Source organism: Leptonychotes weddellii, chromosome 9, assembly GCF_054177405.1.
Source record: "Leptonychotes weddellii isolate Sample4059 chromosome 9, ASM5417740v2, whole genome shotgun sequence".
Lineage (NCBI taxonomy): Eukaryota > Metazoa > Chordata > Mammalia > Carnivora > Phocidae > Leptonychotes > Leptonychotes weddellii.
In genome coordinates, this window is record NC_138377.1 from 35305350 (window position 1) to 35325182 (window position 19833).

General features: G+C 36.7%; 1 protein-coding gene across 6 annotated transcripts in view; it reads right to left on the reverse strand.

Moving 5' to 3' along the window:
• MNAT1 (MNAT1 component of CDK activating kinase) overlaps positions 1–19833 on the reverse strand; it is a 200723-nt gene that overhangs the window by 152043 nt on the left and 28847 nt on the right. Inside the window, exon 2 of one of the 6 annotated variants that reach the window (XM_081830427.1) lies at positions 14372–14427. The exons of the other annotated variants lie outside the window; for them this stretch is intronic. Coding sequence (XP_081686553.1) covers positions 14372–14373 — 2 coding nt within the window. The 5' untranslated portion in view covers positions 14374–14427. The remainder of the gene's footprint in view (positions 1–14371; positions 14428–19833) is intronic. 6 annotated transcript variants of the gene reach the window in all.

A 19833-nucleotide genomic window follows, 5' to 3' on the forward strand; every position in this document is an offset into this window, starting at 1 on the left:
CAAAATCACCTATTTCTTCACACTTGCTCATTGCTGTTTTGAAATTAATTCTAAAGATAATCTATATTAACATTGGCCCTTTTATCTTCAAATATGAAGTATTATTTTTTTAAGATTTTATTTATTTATTAGAGAGAGAGAAACAGCGAGAGAAGGAACACAAGCAGGGGGAGTGGGAGAGGGAGAAGCAGGCTTCCCGCCGAGCAGGGAGCCCGATGTGGGGCTCGATCCCAGGATCCTGGGATCATGACCTAAGCCAAAGGCAGACGCTTAATGACTGAGCCACCCAGGTGCCCCTGAAGTATTATTTTTATGACAAAATACAAAATAGCTTTCTGAAACGTTCTTTTTTTTTTTTTAAAGATTTATTTATTTATTTATTTGAGAGAGAATGAGAGAGAGCACACGAGGGGGGGAGGGTCAGAGGGAGAAGCAGACTCCCCGCTGAGCGGGGAGCCTGATGCGGGACTCGATCCAGGGACCCCAGGATCATGACCTGAGCCGAAGGCAGTCACTTAACCAACTGAGCCACCCAGGCGCCCCTTTCTGAAACGTTCTTAAAGTGAAGAAACTGTACTACTCATTCTACATAAAACACCAGTGAATAATAAGCTATCTTATGCGATATTCTTACCTATTACATCTAATTATACAGATAAAAAATTATAAATTTTATAAATTGTAATTGTACACTTACAAATAATACAGCAGAAATGTTTGTAAAAAATTTACCTTAAAAATATTAATTTATTATTTTAAAAATCAAAGTTATATCCACATGCAAAAGAATGAAATTGGACTCCTACTTCACACTATATACAAAAATTAACTCAAAGTGGACCAATGACCGGGCGCCTGGGTGGCTCAGTTGGTTAAGCGACTGCCTTCGGCTCAGGTCATGATCCCAGGGTCCTGGGATCGAGTCCCACATCGGGCTCCCAGCTCGGCGGGGAGCCTGCTTCTCCCTCTGACCCTCTCCTCTCTCATGCTGTTTCTCTCTCGCTCGCTCTCCAATAAATAAATAAATAAAATCTTCAAAAAAAAAAGTGGACCAATGACCTAAATATAACAGATAAACTCCTGGAAGAAAGACTCTTAGAAGAAAACCTAGGAGAAAATCTTCATGACTTCAGATTTGGCAACGGATTCTTAGATACGACACCAAAAGCACGAACAACAAAAGAAAAAAAAATAAGCTATACTGGACTTCATTAAAATTTAAAAATTTAGTGCATCAAAGGACATTATCAAAAAAGTGAAAAGACAACCTACAGAATGGGAAAAATATCTGCATATCATATATCTGGTATGTGTGTAGTATCCAGAACATATAAAGAACTATTACAGCTCAACAACCAAAAGGCAAACAACCTAATTAAAAAATGGACAAAGATGTGAACAGAAATTTCTCCAAAACAGATATACAAATGCCCAACAAAAACATGAAAACATTTTAGGCTTCATTAGACATTAGGGAAATGCAATGTCACTTCACATCCACTAGGATGGCTATTTAAAATAAAGAAAGAAAAAGAAAAGAACAATAACAAGTGTTGCTGAGGATATGGAAAAACTGGAACCCTCATACATTGCTGGTAGGAATGAAAAATAGTTCAGATGCTGTGGAAAACTTTTTGATCATTCCTCAAAAAGTTAAATATAGAATTACTATATTCCCTAGCAATTCCACTCCTAGGTGTATGCTCAGAAGGACTGAAAATAGGTACTCAAACAAATGCATATACAAACACATTTGTGGCAGTTCTACTGACAATAACCAAAAGGAGGACAGAACCCAGATGTCCACCAACATATGAACAGAGAAACAAACTGTGGTGTATATACATATACATACACACACACACACACAACGGAATTATTCAACCATAAAAAAGTGAAGTATTGATACATGCTACAATTTGGATGAACCTTGAAAACATTATGCTACATGAAGAGGCAGACACATAAAATATCTAGAATAGGTTAAGTCCATAGAGACAGAAAACAGATTAGTGGTTACCAGGTACTGGGGAGGATGCGGAAACAGGGAGTAACTGCTTAATGGGTATAGGGTTTTCTTTTATAGTGATGAAAATGTTTCAGAAGTAGACAGAGGTAGTGGTTGCACAACATTTTAAATGTACAAAATGCTGCTGAACTGCTCACTTTAGAATGGTTAATGTTACAGAATATGAATTTCACATCAATAAAAAAACTTAGAAACTGAAGTTATATATTCTTACTATAAGATCAAGTTTATGTATTCATTTACCATTTTCAACAAAGAATGAAAAACCTGGATTCTTACTCTAATATTAGCTTGCTGCGGGAATGGGGGGGGCATCTTTTGTTTGCCTCTCCAGATATCAAGGCAAACCTTCTCCTTTTATAAACTAGTAAGACTATGAATTTCCCAATCACACAATTTGGATGAGTTTGATCTCACTCCTAAATCAAGAGGTGATCACTGACTGGCTTAATCCAATCAGTGAATGCCATCCTCTTTAACAGTATGGTTGGTTGAAGATAAGCAAGCAACCCAATATGCCCCAGTGAAATATTAGGAGAGAAAATAGCAGGGAAAAAAGCTTCCCATCATACCTTTTATTTTTCTTTTTAATTTTAATTCCAATATAGTTAATACAGTGTTATATTAGTTTCAGGTGTACAATATAGTGATTCAACAATTCTATATATTACCCAGTGCTCATCAAGATAAGTGTACTCTTAATCCCCTTCACCTATTTCACCATACCCCTACCCACCTCCCCTCTGGTAACCATCTGTTTGATCTCTATAATTAAGAGTCTGTTTTTTGGTTTCTCTCTCTCTCCTTTGTTCATTTGGTTCTTAAATTCCACATATGAGTGAAATCATACAGTATTTGTCTTTCTCTGACTGACTTTGCTTAGCATTATGCTCTCCAGCTCCACCCACGTTGTTGCAAATGCCAAGATTCATTTTTTTATCTGAGTAACATTCGTGTGTGTGCGTGCACGCACATGCTCGCAACATCTTCTTTATCCATTCAGCTATCAATGGGCACTTGGGCTGCTTCCACAATTTGGCTATTATAAATAATGCTGCAATAAACAAGGGGTGCATGTATCTTTTCAAATTAGTGTTTTCTTATTCTTTGGGTTCCTGTGATTCCCTCTAAGCCTGTAAGAGAAAGCAACTATTTTGTTTATGTAGATGCAAACTTAGAAAGATGGCACTGTGGTGCCATCTTAATCTTAATCTTAATCTTAAATTTCTCATACTAAAAAGATGGCGCCTGGGTGGTCCAGTCGTTAAGCATCTGCCTTTGGCTCAGGTCATGATCCCGGGGTCCTGGGATCGAGCCCCACACCGGGCTCCCTGCTCAGCGGGAAGCCTGCTTCTCACTCTCCCACTCCCCCTGCTTGTGTTCCCTCTCTCGCTGTGTCTCTCTCTGTCAAATAAATAAAATCTTTAAAGAAAAAAAAAAAAGATGGCACTGTGAAGAGAAAATAGAAGCCAAGATATAGAATGAACAAAATAATGGTTACATTATTGAGCTACTGGATTAAGCCTTATCTACGGCTGTACTTTTCAGTAACAGGTCAATCAATTCTTTAAGATAGTTTGAGTTGAGTTTCCTATTATTTACAAACAAAAGCATCTAAAATTATATACTACCTAAATGACCTTTCAAAAACAGTCTTCAATTACCTTACCCATAAAAGCAATAATCCCTAAATTAACTCTCTCCCAGAAATGTTATTCAAATGAAAGACATATGTGAAAGCACTATGAGAACTACCTACATGCCCTAAGATCAAGCCACTGATGTTTTTTTATTCTAGAATGCATTTCCTTAAATAATAAATCCAGCATTTACCACATGAAAGTTAGTTTTCTTACAAAGATAATTCTTTTACTCTAGAATCCATTTCTTTAAAAAGATAAAGCTATGACTGACCACATAAAAGTCACTTATTAAAGACACGATGATATAATTAGATCTGCACTGGCAATCAGAAAACCTAGGCTGCCGTTCCAGCTGTCTCTTATCATACGGGGAACTTTGAGGAAGTCAAATACTCATTTATAAAATATTTAAGGTTTCTTCCAAGTTTGATAATTCTAGATACCTTGAGTTGTTACAAAGGTTGTTAATTTTTCTTTTTCTAAATAGGAATAAATACATTTTTTCAATATAACTGATGATTATCAGTTTAACTTTTCCATATCACCTATAATTACAAACTTTATATACTATACAGACTTTTCCTTAACACTTAAATTCCATCAAGTGTAACATATGGTATTGTATTATAGGGAAGTAATATAGAAGATGCTATGACAGATGGAGTTAGCAATACAAATAATAATAAGACACAGTCCCCCAGAATCTCTTCAAAAGTTTATATAATAATTTTTGCCCAGTAAAAATATATTATATTCAGCATTTTTAAAAATTGTTTTTAAAAACATATATTTCAGTATATATACATAGCAACACACATATGTACACACACACATATATATGGGCATATAGAGAAGAGGTTCCTTCAGAAGAAAAAGTTATTTTACTAAAAACTTTTTTTTTAAGAACTTCGTTTCTTTTTTTTTTTTTTTTTTTTTTATTTTTTTTTTTTTTTATTTATTTGAGACAGAGAGAATGAGAGACAGAGAGCATGAGAGGGAGGAGGGTCAGAGGGAGAAGCAGACTCCCTGCCGAGCAAGGAGCCTGATGCGGGACTCGATCCCGGGACTCCAGGATCATGACCCGAGCCGAAGGCAGTCGCTTAACCAACTGAGCCACCCAGGCGCCCCTTAAGAACTTCGTTTCTTAATCTTAAATTTCTCATACTAAAAATAAAAGCAAAGCTATGCTGATAATACATTCTTTTGAATTTGTACCAACATAACATCATATAAGTTATTATAACAAAGTATAAGAATATGATACTACTTTGAATGCATACAACTTTTCTTCCAGAAAGCTTAAAAGTCTATACAAAATAAAGGCTAAGCTAGATTTTCCCATTTCTACAGGTGGTAAAACAAAATGACTTGTCAAAGGTCATAAGCTGGGGCACCTGGGTGGCTCAGTTGGTTAAGCACTGACTCTTGATTTCGGCTCAGGTCATGATCTCAGGGTCCGAGGACCCAGCCCTGTGTCAGGCTCCTCGGTCAGTGCAGTCTGCTTGAGGATTCTCTCCCTCTCCCTCTGCCTCTCACCCTCTCACTCGCTCACACAGCTCTCTCGCTCTCTCTCAAATAAATAAATAAATATTTTTTTAAAAGATCATAATTTAAGTGCAGGCCAGAAATATGTCTCACTTAATTTCTAAGCATATCTTTCTACCAATGAAATGTTCCAAATCTAGCCAAGCCCCACCACCCCCGAACCAGGGTATCTCACAGTGCTATCTTTGGTGATAGAACAGCCAAACCATCAGGTAACTACTTAACATGAAAAGACTTAGATCCATTTGACAATGAATTATAAGGTTTATTTTACTCTATGGCAAGTCTAAGGGTCAAACTGAATTCACTACCAGACCCTTATCTACAAACACCTACTGGGCACTTATTATATGCAGTGGTTCTACCTAAAGTTTAAAGTAAAATTATAAAGAAGTATAAGATTTGATCACTATCTTCAGGTATATACTACGTAGTTAAGCAAGAGGACACACCCATAAAACAATAGGACAAGTTTGTGTCTAAGTGTAAAAATAGTAGATTCACTCCTTGAACAATTGATTAATTATTGCACAACTGAGAAGGAAGGAAAGCATGGTTAAGTACACAGATTGTGGGAGCCATTTTGCCTCCTTTAGTCATTTGCTAGGCCTGCAACCCTAGACAAATTATTAACCCTCACTGTGCCTCAATTTCCTTGTGAAAAAGAAAAATAATACCTTCCAGGGATTGGGATTGATGGGGAAGGGGATGTATGATCTGGATTCACAGACTTGGTAACATTTATACCCATTAATGCAGATAAAAATGTTAGAAATATATCAGGCATAGTACACTCTCAATAAATATCAGTTATTAAAACTAGTATTTACTGCAAGGAATGACCAATAAGGACCAAAAGCCAGTATCAAGGATTACCAATGGGAAAGGACTCAGGAAACAGGCTGAAAAGAGATGGAACTTGAAAAATCTGATGGCTGTGAAGTACAAAAGAAGGATGATATTCCAGGCAGAAATCACAGCAAGAACAAAGGTATCAGTACTCACAATTTATACACAGATCAATAAATATAACACTTTTAAGGGGGAAAAAAACAAGAATTCATGTAAGCGTGCAAGGCAGTCTCTTACCCTTTGCCACCAAAGTACTCTCAAATGGCAGAGAAAAATATATCTCCTGGAAGACTGCGGACACAGGCTCAAATGGTCTCCCACAAAGTCAACATTTCTTCGAATTATATATTTTATCTTAAAAATTTATAAATGTTCAATTTATCTCCATAATATAATCCTATTTATTTTCACTGAAGAAACACCTTAAGTAATTATTAGTAATTCAATTACTCAAAATTTTTTTCATATTCTTTAGGTAAATTTGACATCCCAGAAAGATGTCCATAGATTCATGTACCACTAATGGACCAGCACACTTCAAGAATCAAATATACTTTAGTTAAAGAAACAAGATAAAAAAAAGAAATTCCATGTATACCTGGGAATCTAGCATATGAAAGAAATAGTATTACAAATCAATGATCTGTAAAGGAATGACGACTCAATAAATGGTCGGGACACCACTGACTTGCTAGATGAAAGGGGTGGGAGACTAGATCCCTATCTCTTAGACTGTACACAAAAAGAAATTCTGTTTGAATAAATGATCTAAACATGAAAGTGAAAGCTTTAAATTTAAGAAATTATAAGAGAATATAATTAGGACATCAGAGCAGAATTTCCTAAAAGTGACTAAAAAACTTTAACAAATATAGGAGACCAATAAATTTCATTTTATCAAAATTAAAAACTTCTATATGGGGAGAGGGACACAATACTACTAAAAAACTCACCACAGCTGAGGAAGTTACTTTTTCATCACACATAAAAGATAATATTCAAACTATATTTAGAGGTTCTATAAATGAGTAACACAAACAATGCTACAGAAAAATGGGTGGACTATATGAACAGGTAAATTATACCATGCAAATCTACTTGCTTCTTAAATAAGTTCCCTAGCTGGGAACAGCTCTTAAGGATTCTACTTACTTTATTTCCATGGGAAACTTCCTAGAGAAAGGGACAAACTACAGCCCCAATGCTGCCATTGATTTCCTGGCCAAAACTTATCCTCATCATTCCGCTCTAAATTCTCCTCACCCTCCACTAGCACCTCTGCTGATCTAGGCAGCCCGCTACCAAGCTGACCCAGACCCTTACTCTTAAGGGATCTGAACCCCTGTTTACCATTCTCTGTTTACGCTGTGCCTGCTGTACTTACATATTTACTATAATAACAGAATTGGGAGCACCAAGAGACACTCCAATGAATCCCTTGAATGCCAGACATACTCTACCCTGTCCTCATTGTGATGATGATCAGAATCCATTACTCTTGCCAGAAAGATGACTCCTTTTCTTCCCTGGTGTCCTCTGAACCCAAGGATCCAAAATAACCAGACAATAGGTATGGTATAAAGACTAATGGAGGGGAGCCTGGGTGGCTCAGCTGGTTAAGTGTCTGCCTTAGGCTCAGGTCATGATCTCAGGGTCGTGAGACTGAGCACCCACATCAGGCTCTGCGCTCAGCAAGGAGTCTACTTGAGATTTTCTCTCTCTCCCTCCTCCTCTGCCCCTCCCCCTCTACGTGCTGGCTCATGCATGCTCTCTCTCTCAAATAAATAAATCTTAAAAAAAAAAAAAAAAGATTTGCAGCCAAAACTAAATCACTGAAAGTGTCTGGGCAGAATGAGCATAACGCAGAAACTGGGCTGAAAAATTAATAAGGATCTTATAAAGAATCAAAACAAACCCAGTATCATCAGTTTAGGTTCAGCAAAGACCTTGAGACCTGTGTGCAATCCTTGGGCTACTGCCAAAACATGAACTCTCAGATTTCTTTAGTATAGTCCTAAACCCAGCCCATTAAACTCAGCAGACTAGGCACAACTATCTAACCATTTGTATGGACATTAAACTTAATAAGTCTACTTTCTCAGCCTAATTTTTCCACTAGAATATGCTTCCATAGATAATATGCATTCTTAATGCAACTTTTTATTTTCAGTTGGGCACTTTGATGGCATAATAACAGACCATAAAATCAACTAGCTATAAACATAAAAGCTATTGGCATAGAAATAACCATAAACTTCCCAATATTTACTATGGAATGAGAATGGGGGGGAAAAAGAGGACTTTACCAGATGAACCACACGAATATTAAAAAAGTCCTTCATAAAAGGTAAAGAATAACAGTGGTAAGTAAGTTTTAAAAGTATGCAGAAGGGGCGCCTGAGTGGCTCAGTCTGTTAAGTGTCTGCCTTCGGCTCAGGTCATGATCCCAGGGTCCTGGGATCGAGCCCCACATCGGGCTCCCTGCTCAGTGGGGAGCCTGCTTCTCCCCTTCCCTCTGCCACTCCCCTTACTTGTGCTCTCTCTCTCAAATAAATAAAATCTTTTAAAAATAAATAAATAATAAAAGTATGCAGAAAATACATTATTAAATCAAATACTTTCATTTGGATCATTTGGACTCCACCCAAAAATTATATAAACAAACAGTATCTCCAACCAATTGGCATACCTACCACCAAAAACATAATTTTACGTGCATTAGTGTCAAAATGGGATTATATAGAGAATGAACACATATCTTAGAGAGCTAATTCCCTAAAGCTAAATAAGCACACTCCCACTTCCTCAATTACCCAAATTAATTTTTTAAACACTATGCAATCCCTTAAACTATCTCAAATGCAGTATACCTTTTTTTCCTGTCATGATCACACTCAATTCTCATGTCCTCCACAGAATGATGAATATGATCCACAGTAGTCCCAATATCTATTCACATGGTCCACATGCTTCAACCAGTGCCATACTGTTGTGAATCTCACCATCTTTACCCGCACTTATGGACTCCCTTAACAGTATCCACTCTTCTTTTTCCCTAATACAGTTTTCTATATCTGGCTTACAATCTTCCTGTTAACCACTATTCCTATCATCATTTTTGGCAACTTGAATATCCTCAAAAATGAGCCAGCCATTATTCCAGGCACCTAATTCCTTGACTTCCTTAACCCCAATGATCTCTTGTCCCATCCCACTTAAGTCACCCACCCTCATACCTTTAACCCTATTATCAATAGACACATCTCTGATTTCTTTATTTCTAGCATCCTATTCTCACAACACTTCTTCTTTCAGATGACTTGTATTAAGTACCATCACTCTATCCTTTGACCCCAAGGGTCCCATCCACTGACTCTACTACTCTTCCCCATTCATCGCCCCCTTCAAGGTCCGATCCTACACAAGCTTACATTCCAGCATCTAGTATTATAACCTATCCTTTGCAAATACACTAAACTCACATGTCACTCTCTCTACTCTCTGTGATTGAACCCAACCATCCACTAGTCCATGCCTGTATCTGAGCTTCTGAATTTTGCTGAAGAAAACATCTCATAACCCTATGGACTGAATTCACTCTAAAATTATCACCACAGATCTCAAATGAGCATTCAATATCGCCAGACATTCCTTCTATAATTTCCAAGTATATTCATTTTCCCAATCTCTGAGAAAACGATTTCCTACTTTCTCTTCTCTCCTCAGACTTCCAACATTTCCTATTCTCACCTTAATCATAGCTAGTGACCTAGCCTCATACTATATTAATATGGGATGTAATCAGACAAAACTCACCTCATTTCTGAACACCAATTCTATCAGTCTGCTTCTTTAACCATATTAACTGTATTATTTTATGTTAAAATGAAAAAAGCATCCCTGCTCTTATCTAGAGCCAACCTCTCCTCTCCACTTGCACTCCGCATCTCATTTTTTAATCTCTACTCAAATACTTTAGTTCTGCAACTTTCTCCTCTTTCTCCCTCATTACGACTTTCTTCCTCTCCTGAATCAACCCAACCCTCACTTGCCTCCTTCCCCAAAATTTATTCTCTATAGAACAGCCACATTAATCTCTTTGAATTGGAAATTGGCTCATTTCATTCCCTGTTCATGATCCAATGGCATCTCATGTTAAATAGCACAAAATTCAATTCCAAGAACCTTGAAGACCCTACGTGACCTGACCCCTACCTAACTTTCCAGCTTCATGTCCTATCAATCTACTTTTGTCTTCTTTCTGCCCTTCCAACATGCCAAGGTCATTCAAGTTTTAGGACAACTGCACTTGTCTTCTCTACCAAAAACTCTCTTCTTCCCAATCTTCCTATGGCTGTCTCTTCTCATTACTCAAGTCTCAAACCAAAAGTATCTGTTCAGAAAGGCTCTTATTGAGGGGCACATGGGTGCCTCAGTCATTAAACGTCTGCCTTCAGCTCGGGTCATGATCCCAGAGTCCTGGGATCGAGCCCCGTGCCGGGTTCCCTGCTCAGCAAGAAGCCTGCTTCTCCCTCTCCCACTCCCCATGCTTGTGTTCTCTCTCTCACTGTCTCTCTCTCTGTCAAATAAATAAATAAAATCTTTAAAAAAAAAAGGCTCTTATTGAAAAACTGTCCCTGTTCCTATCTAAGGCTAAGTCCTCTACTTGTGCCATAAAATAGCCACAATTCTTGTTAGAAACTGATCTCTCCGTATTTTAAAAGATCTTATCTACCAGATATGTTTCCTCTTTACAGACACATTCTTTACCTCCCAATCTAAAGTTGGTACCCTGTTATTTTCTCTCATAGTTAACTATGGTAGATTATCTTACGGCAACTCAACACCATTTTCATCATTCAATGCTCTTTCCGGAGACTAAAAATCTGGGAACTACATTTTCCAAAATCTCTGGCAGCAAGTCTACTTTTGACGCTAACTCTTGAGAAGCATATGCAAAAGATTTGGAAGGCAAAAGGACAGTGGAAGCACTATTGCTCTTTCAGCAGCAATAATGGACAGGGATATGGCTGTCCGCAGATTACACGTGAAGTTTCACTAACAGCTTTCAGGTGTTCTCCTATGAATCACACATTTCACTGATACAAAACTAGGACAAGCAGCAGCAGTTTTTCTACAACTCCAGCTCTTCCTGACATCTGAATGTAGCAGTTTCCCTTCTCTTATTGTTCCAGTCCTTTTAGTGGGTTTCTAAGCTTGTAATTGCCTGTATTAAATTCCTAACGGCTTAAAATATCTAAGGTGGTTTTTGTTTTCCTAACTAAACCCCAAATGATATACATCCTGCTCTCTAGAGCCCACTTATCAAAATCAATAATTTTATATTTGTTAATTTTTGTGTTTAATATCTTTCCCTCCTACTAGATTATTCCACAAGCACAGAGATCACATTTGTTATGCTAATTATTAATACCCCAAGCCTTGTATTTCAGGACAAATATTGGTTGAATGAATATAATACCTTGGTAAAATATAGTTCCACTCACTGTAACAAACATAACAACTCCAGCTTTCAAAGTTTCTCTATCATCTACCACAATTTCAACTCGTTAAAAACAATAGCTCCTGGACTTTGCCTTCCTCTCTTCATTTGTTTATTCAGCCACCCAGAGCCTTGGAATTACTCTTCATTTCTCCCCAGCACTCTGGCACTCCACATCCTGCACTAGAATACAACCAAGAACTCCCAAGTTGGCTTTTTACTTTTAGACCCATTAGATTGTCTCATTTGTGATTAACATGAAATGAGCTTATCTCTGTGATGAAACCAATAATGCCATCAGAGTTTCTGATCTAAATACCTAGCTCTGATCTTAAAAGTACCTATTGATCATCCTTTTATAAAATACATATAAACAAAAGTTATATTCCTTAAAAATGTGCTAATTCATCTAAATAAGTGTTCAACAAGGAAAAATGAAACCTTTCAGTATATAACTAAAACCAAGTATAAAATTACTCCCCATTATTACAGTTTTATAGAAAATTCCTATTCAGAGAACTAAAATATTTCTGAGGAAAATCTACACACCACAGAAAGTGGGCATTTATTTAGTTGTCTGATTCAACTTTATTCAATAAATATTCATTAATGTGACAGGCACTGTTGGAGGCACTGGGTATGCCTCAGGGAGCAAAACAAAGATCCCTGCCCTCAGGAAGCCTATCAGAGAGGCTGGAGAAATATCATGTAAGACAGAAGAGACACTGTGAGGACTCTGGCTTTTATTGTATGTGAAATGAGAAGTTACTGCAGTTTAGAGCAGAGAAGTGATGTGATATAAATTACTTATTTAAAGGATCACTCTAGGGGTGCCTGGGTGGCTCAGTTAGTTAAGTGTCGACTCTTGATTTCAGCTCAGGTCATGATCTCAGAGTCCTGAGATCAAACCCTGCAGCAGGCTCCATGCTGAATGTGGAGCCTGCTTAAGATTCTCTCTCTCGGGGCTCCTGGGTGGCTCAGTCATTAAGTGTCTGCCTTCAGCTCAGGTCATGGTCCCAAGGTCCTGGGATCGAGCCCCACATTGGGCTCCCTGCTCAGCAGGAAGCCTGCTTCTCCCTCCCCTGCTCCCCCTGCTTGTGTTCCTGCTCTTGCTGTGTCTATCTCTGTCAAATAAATAAATAAAATCTTAAAAAAAAAAAAAAGATTCTCTCTCGGCGTGCTGGGTGGCTCAGTCAGTTAAGCATCTGCCTTCAACTCAGGTCATGATCTCGGTCCTGGGATTGAGCCCCATGGCTCCCTGCTCAATGGGGAGCCTGCTTCTCTCCCTCTGTTCCTCGCCCTGCTTGTGCTCTCTCTAATATAAATAAAAAAAAAATCTTTAAAAAAAAATATATTCTCTCTCTCTCTCTCTGCACTTCCCCCCCACCCTCCCACCTCCGGTCCCTGCTTGCATGTGCTTATGCTCGCTCGCTTGCTCTCTCTCAAAAATAAAAAAAAAAAAAGATCACTCTGGCCGGTATGGACAAAAGCAGATAAACAAAGTCATAGGCTATTACTGTAACCTAAGAAAAAGATGAAGTACTCCAAACAAGGCAACAGCAATGAAGATGGACTGAGAAGTGCTCAAATTCTCACATTATACATTAACAGAAAAGGAACCAGAAACTACCAAAAGCATGAGAAGATGATTAGGGAAATACATTTTATAACTGTAGTGAAAAACCGTTTCACATCTGAAAATTTTTTAAAATTTTAAAGTCTGACAATACCAAACGTTGGCAAATATATAATAAAAACCAGATTTTCAAACTACTGATAAAAGGGAAGACTGTATAACTTCTTTGGATAACTGATAGGCATTTCCTAGTAAAATTAAACATGCACCTGCCTTATGACCTAACAATTCTAATCTAGGTATATCCTAGAGAAATCCTAACCATGTGCACACAGGAGACAGGTACAGAAATGTTATGCAAGTATTTCCTATAGCAAAAATAAATTTAGAAACAACCCATATGTCCATTAACAGAATGGGATAAATAAAATGCAATATAGCATAGTCATGCAGTGGAATGCTACACAGCAGTGAAAAGGAACAAATTACAACAATATATATCAACATGGATGACTCTCAAAAGTACAACTCAAAAACAATGCTAAACAAACAAACTTGAAAAAGAACAATATATAAACTATAACCCTTGTACACTGCTAGTAGGGATGTAAAATGGTACAGTCACTATGGAAAATAGTATGGAGGTTCCTCAAAAAATTAAAAATTAACATATAATCCAGCAATCCCATTTCTGGGTATACATATCCAAAGGAACTAAAATCAGAATCTCAAAGAGATATCCACACTACCATGTTATTTGTAGTATGATTCACAATAACCAAAATATGGAAATAACCTAAATGTCCACCAATGGTTGAATGAATAAACAAAATATGGTATATACATACAATGGAACTGAGCCTTAAAAAACAGGTGACCTTGAGGACATTATGCTAAGTGAAATAAGCTAGTCACAAAAGGACAAATACTGTTGGATTCCACTTATATAAAGTATCAAAAGTAGTCGAAATCAGAGAAACAGAAAATAGAAAGGTGTCTGTAAAGGCTGGGGGGTGGGAAAAGTGAGAATGAGTGTCAATAAGAGTTCCAGTTTTGCAAGATGAAAAAATTATGGAAATCTCAGGTACACCAATGTAAACATACTTACCACTACTAAACTAGACACTTAACAATGATAAAGATGGCAAATTTAATGTTATTTTTGCCACAAAAAAAATCTTTAAAAAAAAGAACCCATATATATATATAATACATACACTTACATAAAATTCAAAACTAAATAATATACTGCTTAGAGATCCAGCAATATGCAGCAAATCTATAAAGAAAAGAAAAAAAAGGAAGAATGATTAACACAAAATTCAGGGTAGCAATCATCTCTATGGGAGAAGAAGGAAATATGACAAAGAAAGGACATGGTTAACAGAGGGCAGACAGTGGGAGGGATAGGTCAAATAGGTGATGGTGATTAAAGAGTACACTCATCATGATGAGCACGGAGTAATGTACAGAACTGCTGATCACAATACTGTACACTGGAAACTAATATAACACTGTATGTTAATTATAACCAGAATTAAAATTAAAAACTTGGCACTCCTGGCTGGCTCAGTCCATACAGCAAGTAACTCTTGACCTCAGAGTCTTGGGTTCAGCCCCACCTGAGGCATAAAAACTATTTTTAATTATTATTTTATTTTTATTTTTAAAAAATAATAAAATAAAAATTAAATAATTAAAATTAATTTTTTAATTTTTAATTTTTAAAATTAAAAATTAATTTAAAATTTTTTTAAATAAAATAACAATAAAAAAAGGACAAAGTCTTCAATGTCATCAACAATATCCTACTTCTCGGGGCACCTGGGTGGCTCAGTCGTTAAGCGTCTGCCTTTGGCTCAGGTCATGATCCCAGAGTCCTGGGATCGAGCCCCGCATCAGGCTCCCTGCTCAGCAGGAAGTCTGCCTTCTCCCTCTCCCACTCCCCCCTGCTTGTGTTCCCTCTCTTGCTGTGTCTCTCTGTCAAATAAATAAAATCTTTAAAAAAAAAAAAAATATCCTACTTCTCTTTTTTTATAATATCCTATTTCTTACTCAAGGTGGTAAGTACACAGGCGTTTATTATTTATTAAGCTAAACATGGTATACACATACTTTTGTATGCAAAAAAAAAAAATTTTAATGTAAACTCAACATTATAGCCTTGGGGACTGGGGTAACTTTTTGAAAATGTATGGCCTTGCCGTTGACCCCCATTCTGATATAGAAGAGAAAGACAAAAGGGGTTTGTGGGAAGTAAATTTCAGCATGGTGATTTAGAAGCAGATTTGTCACCAATTAGACCTAGATGAATCCAGGCTGAGCCATTTACTAGTTTTGTTACCTCAGGCAAGTTACTTAAAGTCTCTAAGCCTCAATTCCCACATCCATAAAAAGAAGATATTAACAGTACCTACCAATTAGACTTATTATAAAGATTAAATGAGATAATGAATAAAGAGCATTCAGTACTATGCCTAGGACACAGTAAGCATTTCTGTAGGAGTGATAGTACTCTTTAAAAACTTCCTAGGTTATTCTAATCCTTCTCCTGCCCCACCTTCATTTGAAAGACTTTGTTGTTATCCTGAAAGAAAGATTAGAAAAATCCTGTTAAAAGATATAACTCTAAAACCCATTAGAGGGCGCCTGGGTGGCTCAGTTGGTTAAGCGACTGCCTTCGGCTCAGGTCATGATCCTGGAGTCCCGGGATCGAGTCCCGCATCGGGTTCCCTGCTCGGCAGGGAGTCTGCTTCTCCCTCTGACCCTCCCCCTCTCATGCTCTCTCTATCTCATTCTCTCTCTCAAATAAATAAATAAAATTTTAAAAAAATAAAAATAAAAATAAAACCCATTAGAATTTTTCCTTGTGTTTCTATGGATCACATCACTTACAAAGATCATAACAAATTCTTTTTAAAGGTCAACAAAGACTTTTAAAAGTCACCCAAGAAGAAAATTATTAAAATGCAACTCTTCAAAATTACAAATACCATTAAGGACAACCATTCTATTTTTAAGTGGATATATTTTAGAGCTCTTAATAAACAGGTAATAATACTATATACTCAACCTCAAGCAGGATAAAGTTCGTCATAATTCAAAAACTTAACTGTTCTTGCCTCCAAGATCATTAGAAGTCCCAGAAGAGTCTGACAGATGAATTAACCCTTGGATTTTTGTTTTGTTTTGTTTTGTTTTGCTTCCCCTAACCATCCTCATTGTTTTATATATCTTATGTCCCTGAGATCAGGCCCCAAAACTGGCCTCAATTCTCTCAAAAGTTAAGTGTATCCAAGAAAGATTCCAAAGGGATGAACCGTAGTAAAAGAAAATACTGGGCCAGACTAAGGCTGTAAGTTGGCCAGACAGAGTAAGGTGTATTAGACTCCAGTTTTGTGGGGGAGTAATTTCTGTGTACCAGAAACTCACAAAACCCTAAGTCACAAATCCACAAAGCACAAGTGTTTCTTGTACATATTACCATTGAAATGCTCCTCCACTCACCTTCCAGAATGTAGTTTAGGTTTATATTGCATTCCCAATCCAAAAGTGCATTGTTAACACCTCAAGAAGCATATGGAAACCATTTCCCTGATCTGCTCCTATATTAAAAATGTTTACTATAAGAGAAACAGATCTCTGAAACTGAACCTTAACAACTTATTAAAACAGAAACTCTCAAACTTGATTTACCTACAAACATTAGTTTTTATTATTGAACTGTAATTCCCTACACTCTCTCCATATTATCTGAAAACATTTCCTATTTCTTAAAAAACGTTTATTCTTTTTTGTTTCAAATATCAACTGTAATATATTTTAAGTTCTAACAAGAATCTACACAATACATTTGTTTTTAATAATTAATTTCTTAAACTATGTTAATAAACCTCCCAAAAATGAAATCCAAATAGTCATATAATGAATGGTATTAACTGTCCAGTAAATTTATTGTTTGTCCTATATCTGAAAGTTTCTCAAAAAAATTTTGAAAAATAAGATGGGTGCCCAGAAAGGGCGGGAGGAGTAGTTTGTATTAACACATGGAATTCCTTTACATTAACTGAATCATCATCTTAGAACATCACTAAAAATATGGAAAGTTAAGAGACTCATTTAAAAATATTTTTTTCAAATTATATTTCTACTTTTGTATGTCAAGATTTTATATATAATATGTATGTATCATAAAATATATATACTTCTAAGATTGCAGGTTTAAATTGTATAGATGCAGAAAAGTATTTACACTTAAAAGAAAGTTACATCCGGGGCGCCTGGGTGGCTCAGTTGGTTAAGCGACTGCCTTCGGCTCAGGTCATGATCCTGGAGTCCCGGGATCGAGTCCCGCATTGGGCTCCCTGCTCGGCGAGGAGCCTGCTTCTCCCTCTGACCCTCCCCCCTCTCATGTACTCTCTCTCATTCTCGCTCTCTCAAATAAATAAATAAATCTTTAAAAAAAAAAAAAAAGAAAGAAAGTTACATCCAACCTCTGCTAAAACCAGTCATATGATTAAGTTCAAAAATTTTTAACACAGCACAGTATGTGTTAGGTGGGCTAGAGGGCAAGATTTTTATGTTCAGTTTAACTGTAAATATAAGCCATCAGTAATAAACCACTCTGGCTATGCCTCCGATTTCCAAAGTCACCTTAATTTTAAGAAGCTCTGTTTTTTTTACTCTCTTAAACTTTTTTTGTCCGGTGTTTAGCTTTCTTGTCACTAGTTCTCCAGCAATATCCGCCTGTTTAGTTATATTCTAAACTCTGGTGGCTCAGTCGGTTAAGTGTCTGCCTTCAGTTCAGGTCATGATCCCAGGGTCCTGAGACAGAGCCAGGAGTAGGGCTCCCTATTCAGCGGGAAGCCTGCTTCTTCCTCTCCTTCTGCCTACGCTCCCCCTGCTTGTGTGAGTGCACACTCTGTCAGATAAATAAATAAAATCATAAATAAATAAGTAAATAAAATAAAATAAAAATATTCTAAACTCTGGCCACAAGCTGAATTATCAGCTTTCAATCCCTCATTACCTACACTGCTCTCCTTGATCTCACCCAGACCTCCAATACTTCGATACTTCCTTTTTCTCCTAATTTCAGGTAACTCCTAGTTACACTACCTTTCATAACCAACCTAGATTCCAAAACCCACTATTTCAGCTATTACCATTTGTTAATTTATTTGCCTATTTATTTACTGATATATTCCCTGCCTTGTTCCAGAAAGAAAGGCACTGAATCTTCAAAATCCCATTCTTCACCTAATCATCAATATCCCAAATGTGAGAATTATCCTAGATTACTTTTTTTTTTTAAGATTTTATTTATTTATTTGAGACAGGGAGTGAGAGAGCACAAGAAGGGGGAGTGGCAGAGGGAGAGGGAGAGACACACGGGGCTCGGCTCCGCTCGATTCCAGGACCCCAGGATCATGACCTGAGCCAAAGGCAGATGCTTAGCCAACTGAGCCACCCAGGCGCCCCTAGACTACTCCTTCTTAGCCTCATAGCCAACAGATCACCAAATCCTTTCAATCTACCTCCTAAATCTGTCTCAAATCTTCCCTACTTTGAATTCAACTCTAATGCCTTAGTTAAGGTACTCTTCACATTCATTAATTCAACATAAAACAAGTGGCTAAAATATAGGTTCTAAAACCAAATAACCAATTAACTTGTAACTGTTTATGGTAAGTTTTATCTATTTATGAGACTTTGACAGTAAGCAGTGTAATATCAAAAGACAATCAGCTTCACTATCTAATAGAGAAGAGAGGCTTCCTTAGCAATTGGTCACTGTTATTGCAGACATAAAATCATAAACAAGGAAAAAGGAAGAATGTACTGACACAAACAGACCTTCCAGAAAAAGAGGGTTATAACAGTATTGTACAATTTAAGTGTATAAATGTATAAATCTGATGTTTATTTTCTATTTCTGAACTTTATAACTTTATACTGCAATAAATACCATGTACATATAAACTTTTCATTTTACATATATACAGTAGTTGAACAGGTAGATCACAACACTACCATAACACTTTCATAACACTATAAAGAGAGAATAATTAAGTCAGATTTAACTGCATTAAAAAGTGAACATTAAAAGACAGTACTGTGTATAGCCAACAAAACCAATCATTTTCCATGCTGGGCAATGAGTCAAGAATCTCAAACTGTCACCAGCACCTGCATTAAACATAAACCCAGACAGTAAACAACTGTCATTGAAAGATAAATCCATGTGACTACATCTCTGAAGCTTAAGCAAAACTAGTTTACATGAAGCAAAACAGCTTATTAAATGACCATATCTAAAGCAGTTCTTTGTTTTGACAATAAGCAATTTAATCATTTTTTTCCATCACTGTGGATCTAAAAGGTATGTTAAAATGTTATATTCTGCCAGGTGGATTAATACGGATGTATTAAACTATGCTTATACTAACACTGCTTCCTGGTCATTGTAATTCTAAATTACAGATAATGATAGGTTTACAGAAATGATTTTGCTCAATTACTACTCACCATGCATTCTGAATTTTCACTGCTTGATAACTGACACTAAATAGGAAAGCAGATGATACAACACATTCATAAACCGGAATTTAACCAAATGAAAGTTGGAGTCAGTTAGCATTAAGGTCTCTAACTTTACTAAAACACAGTAGAGGAAAGCATACAA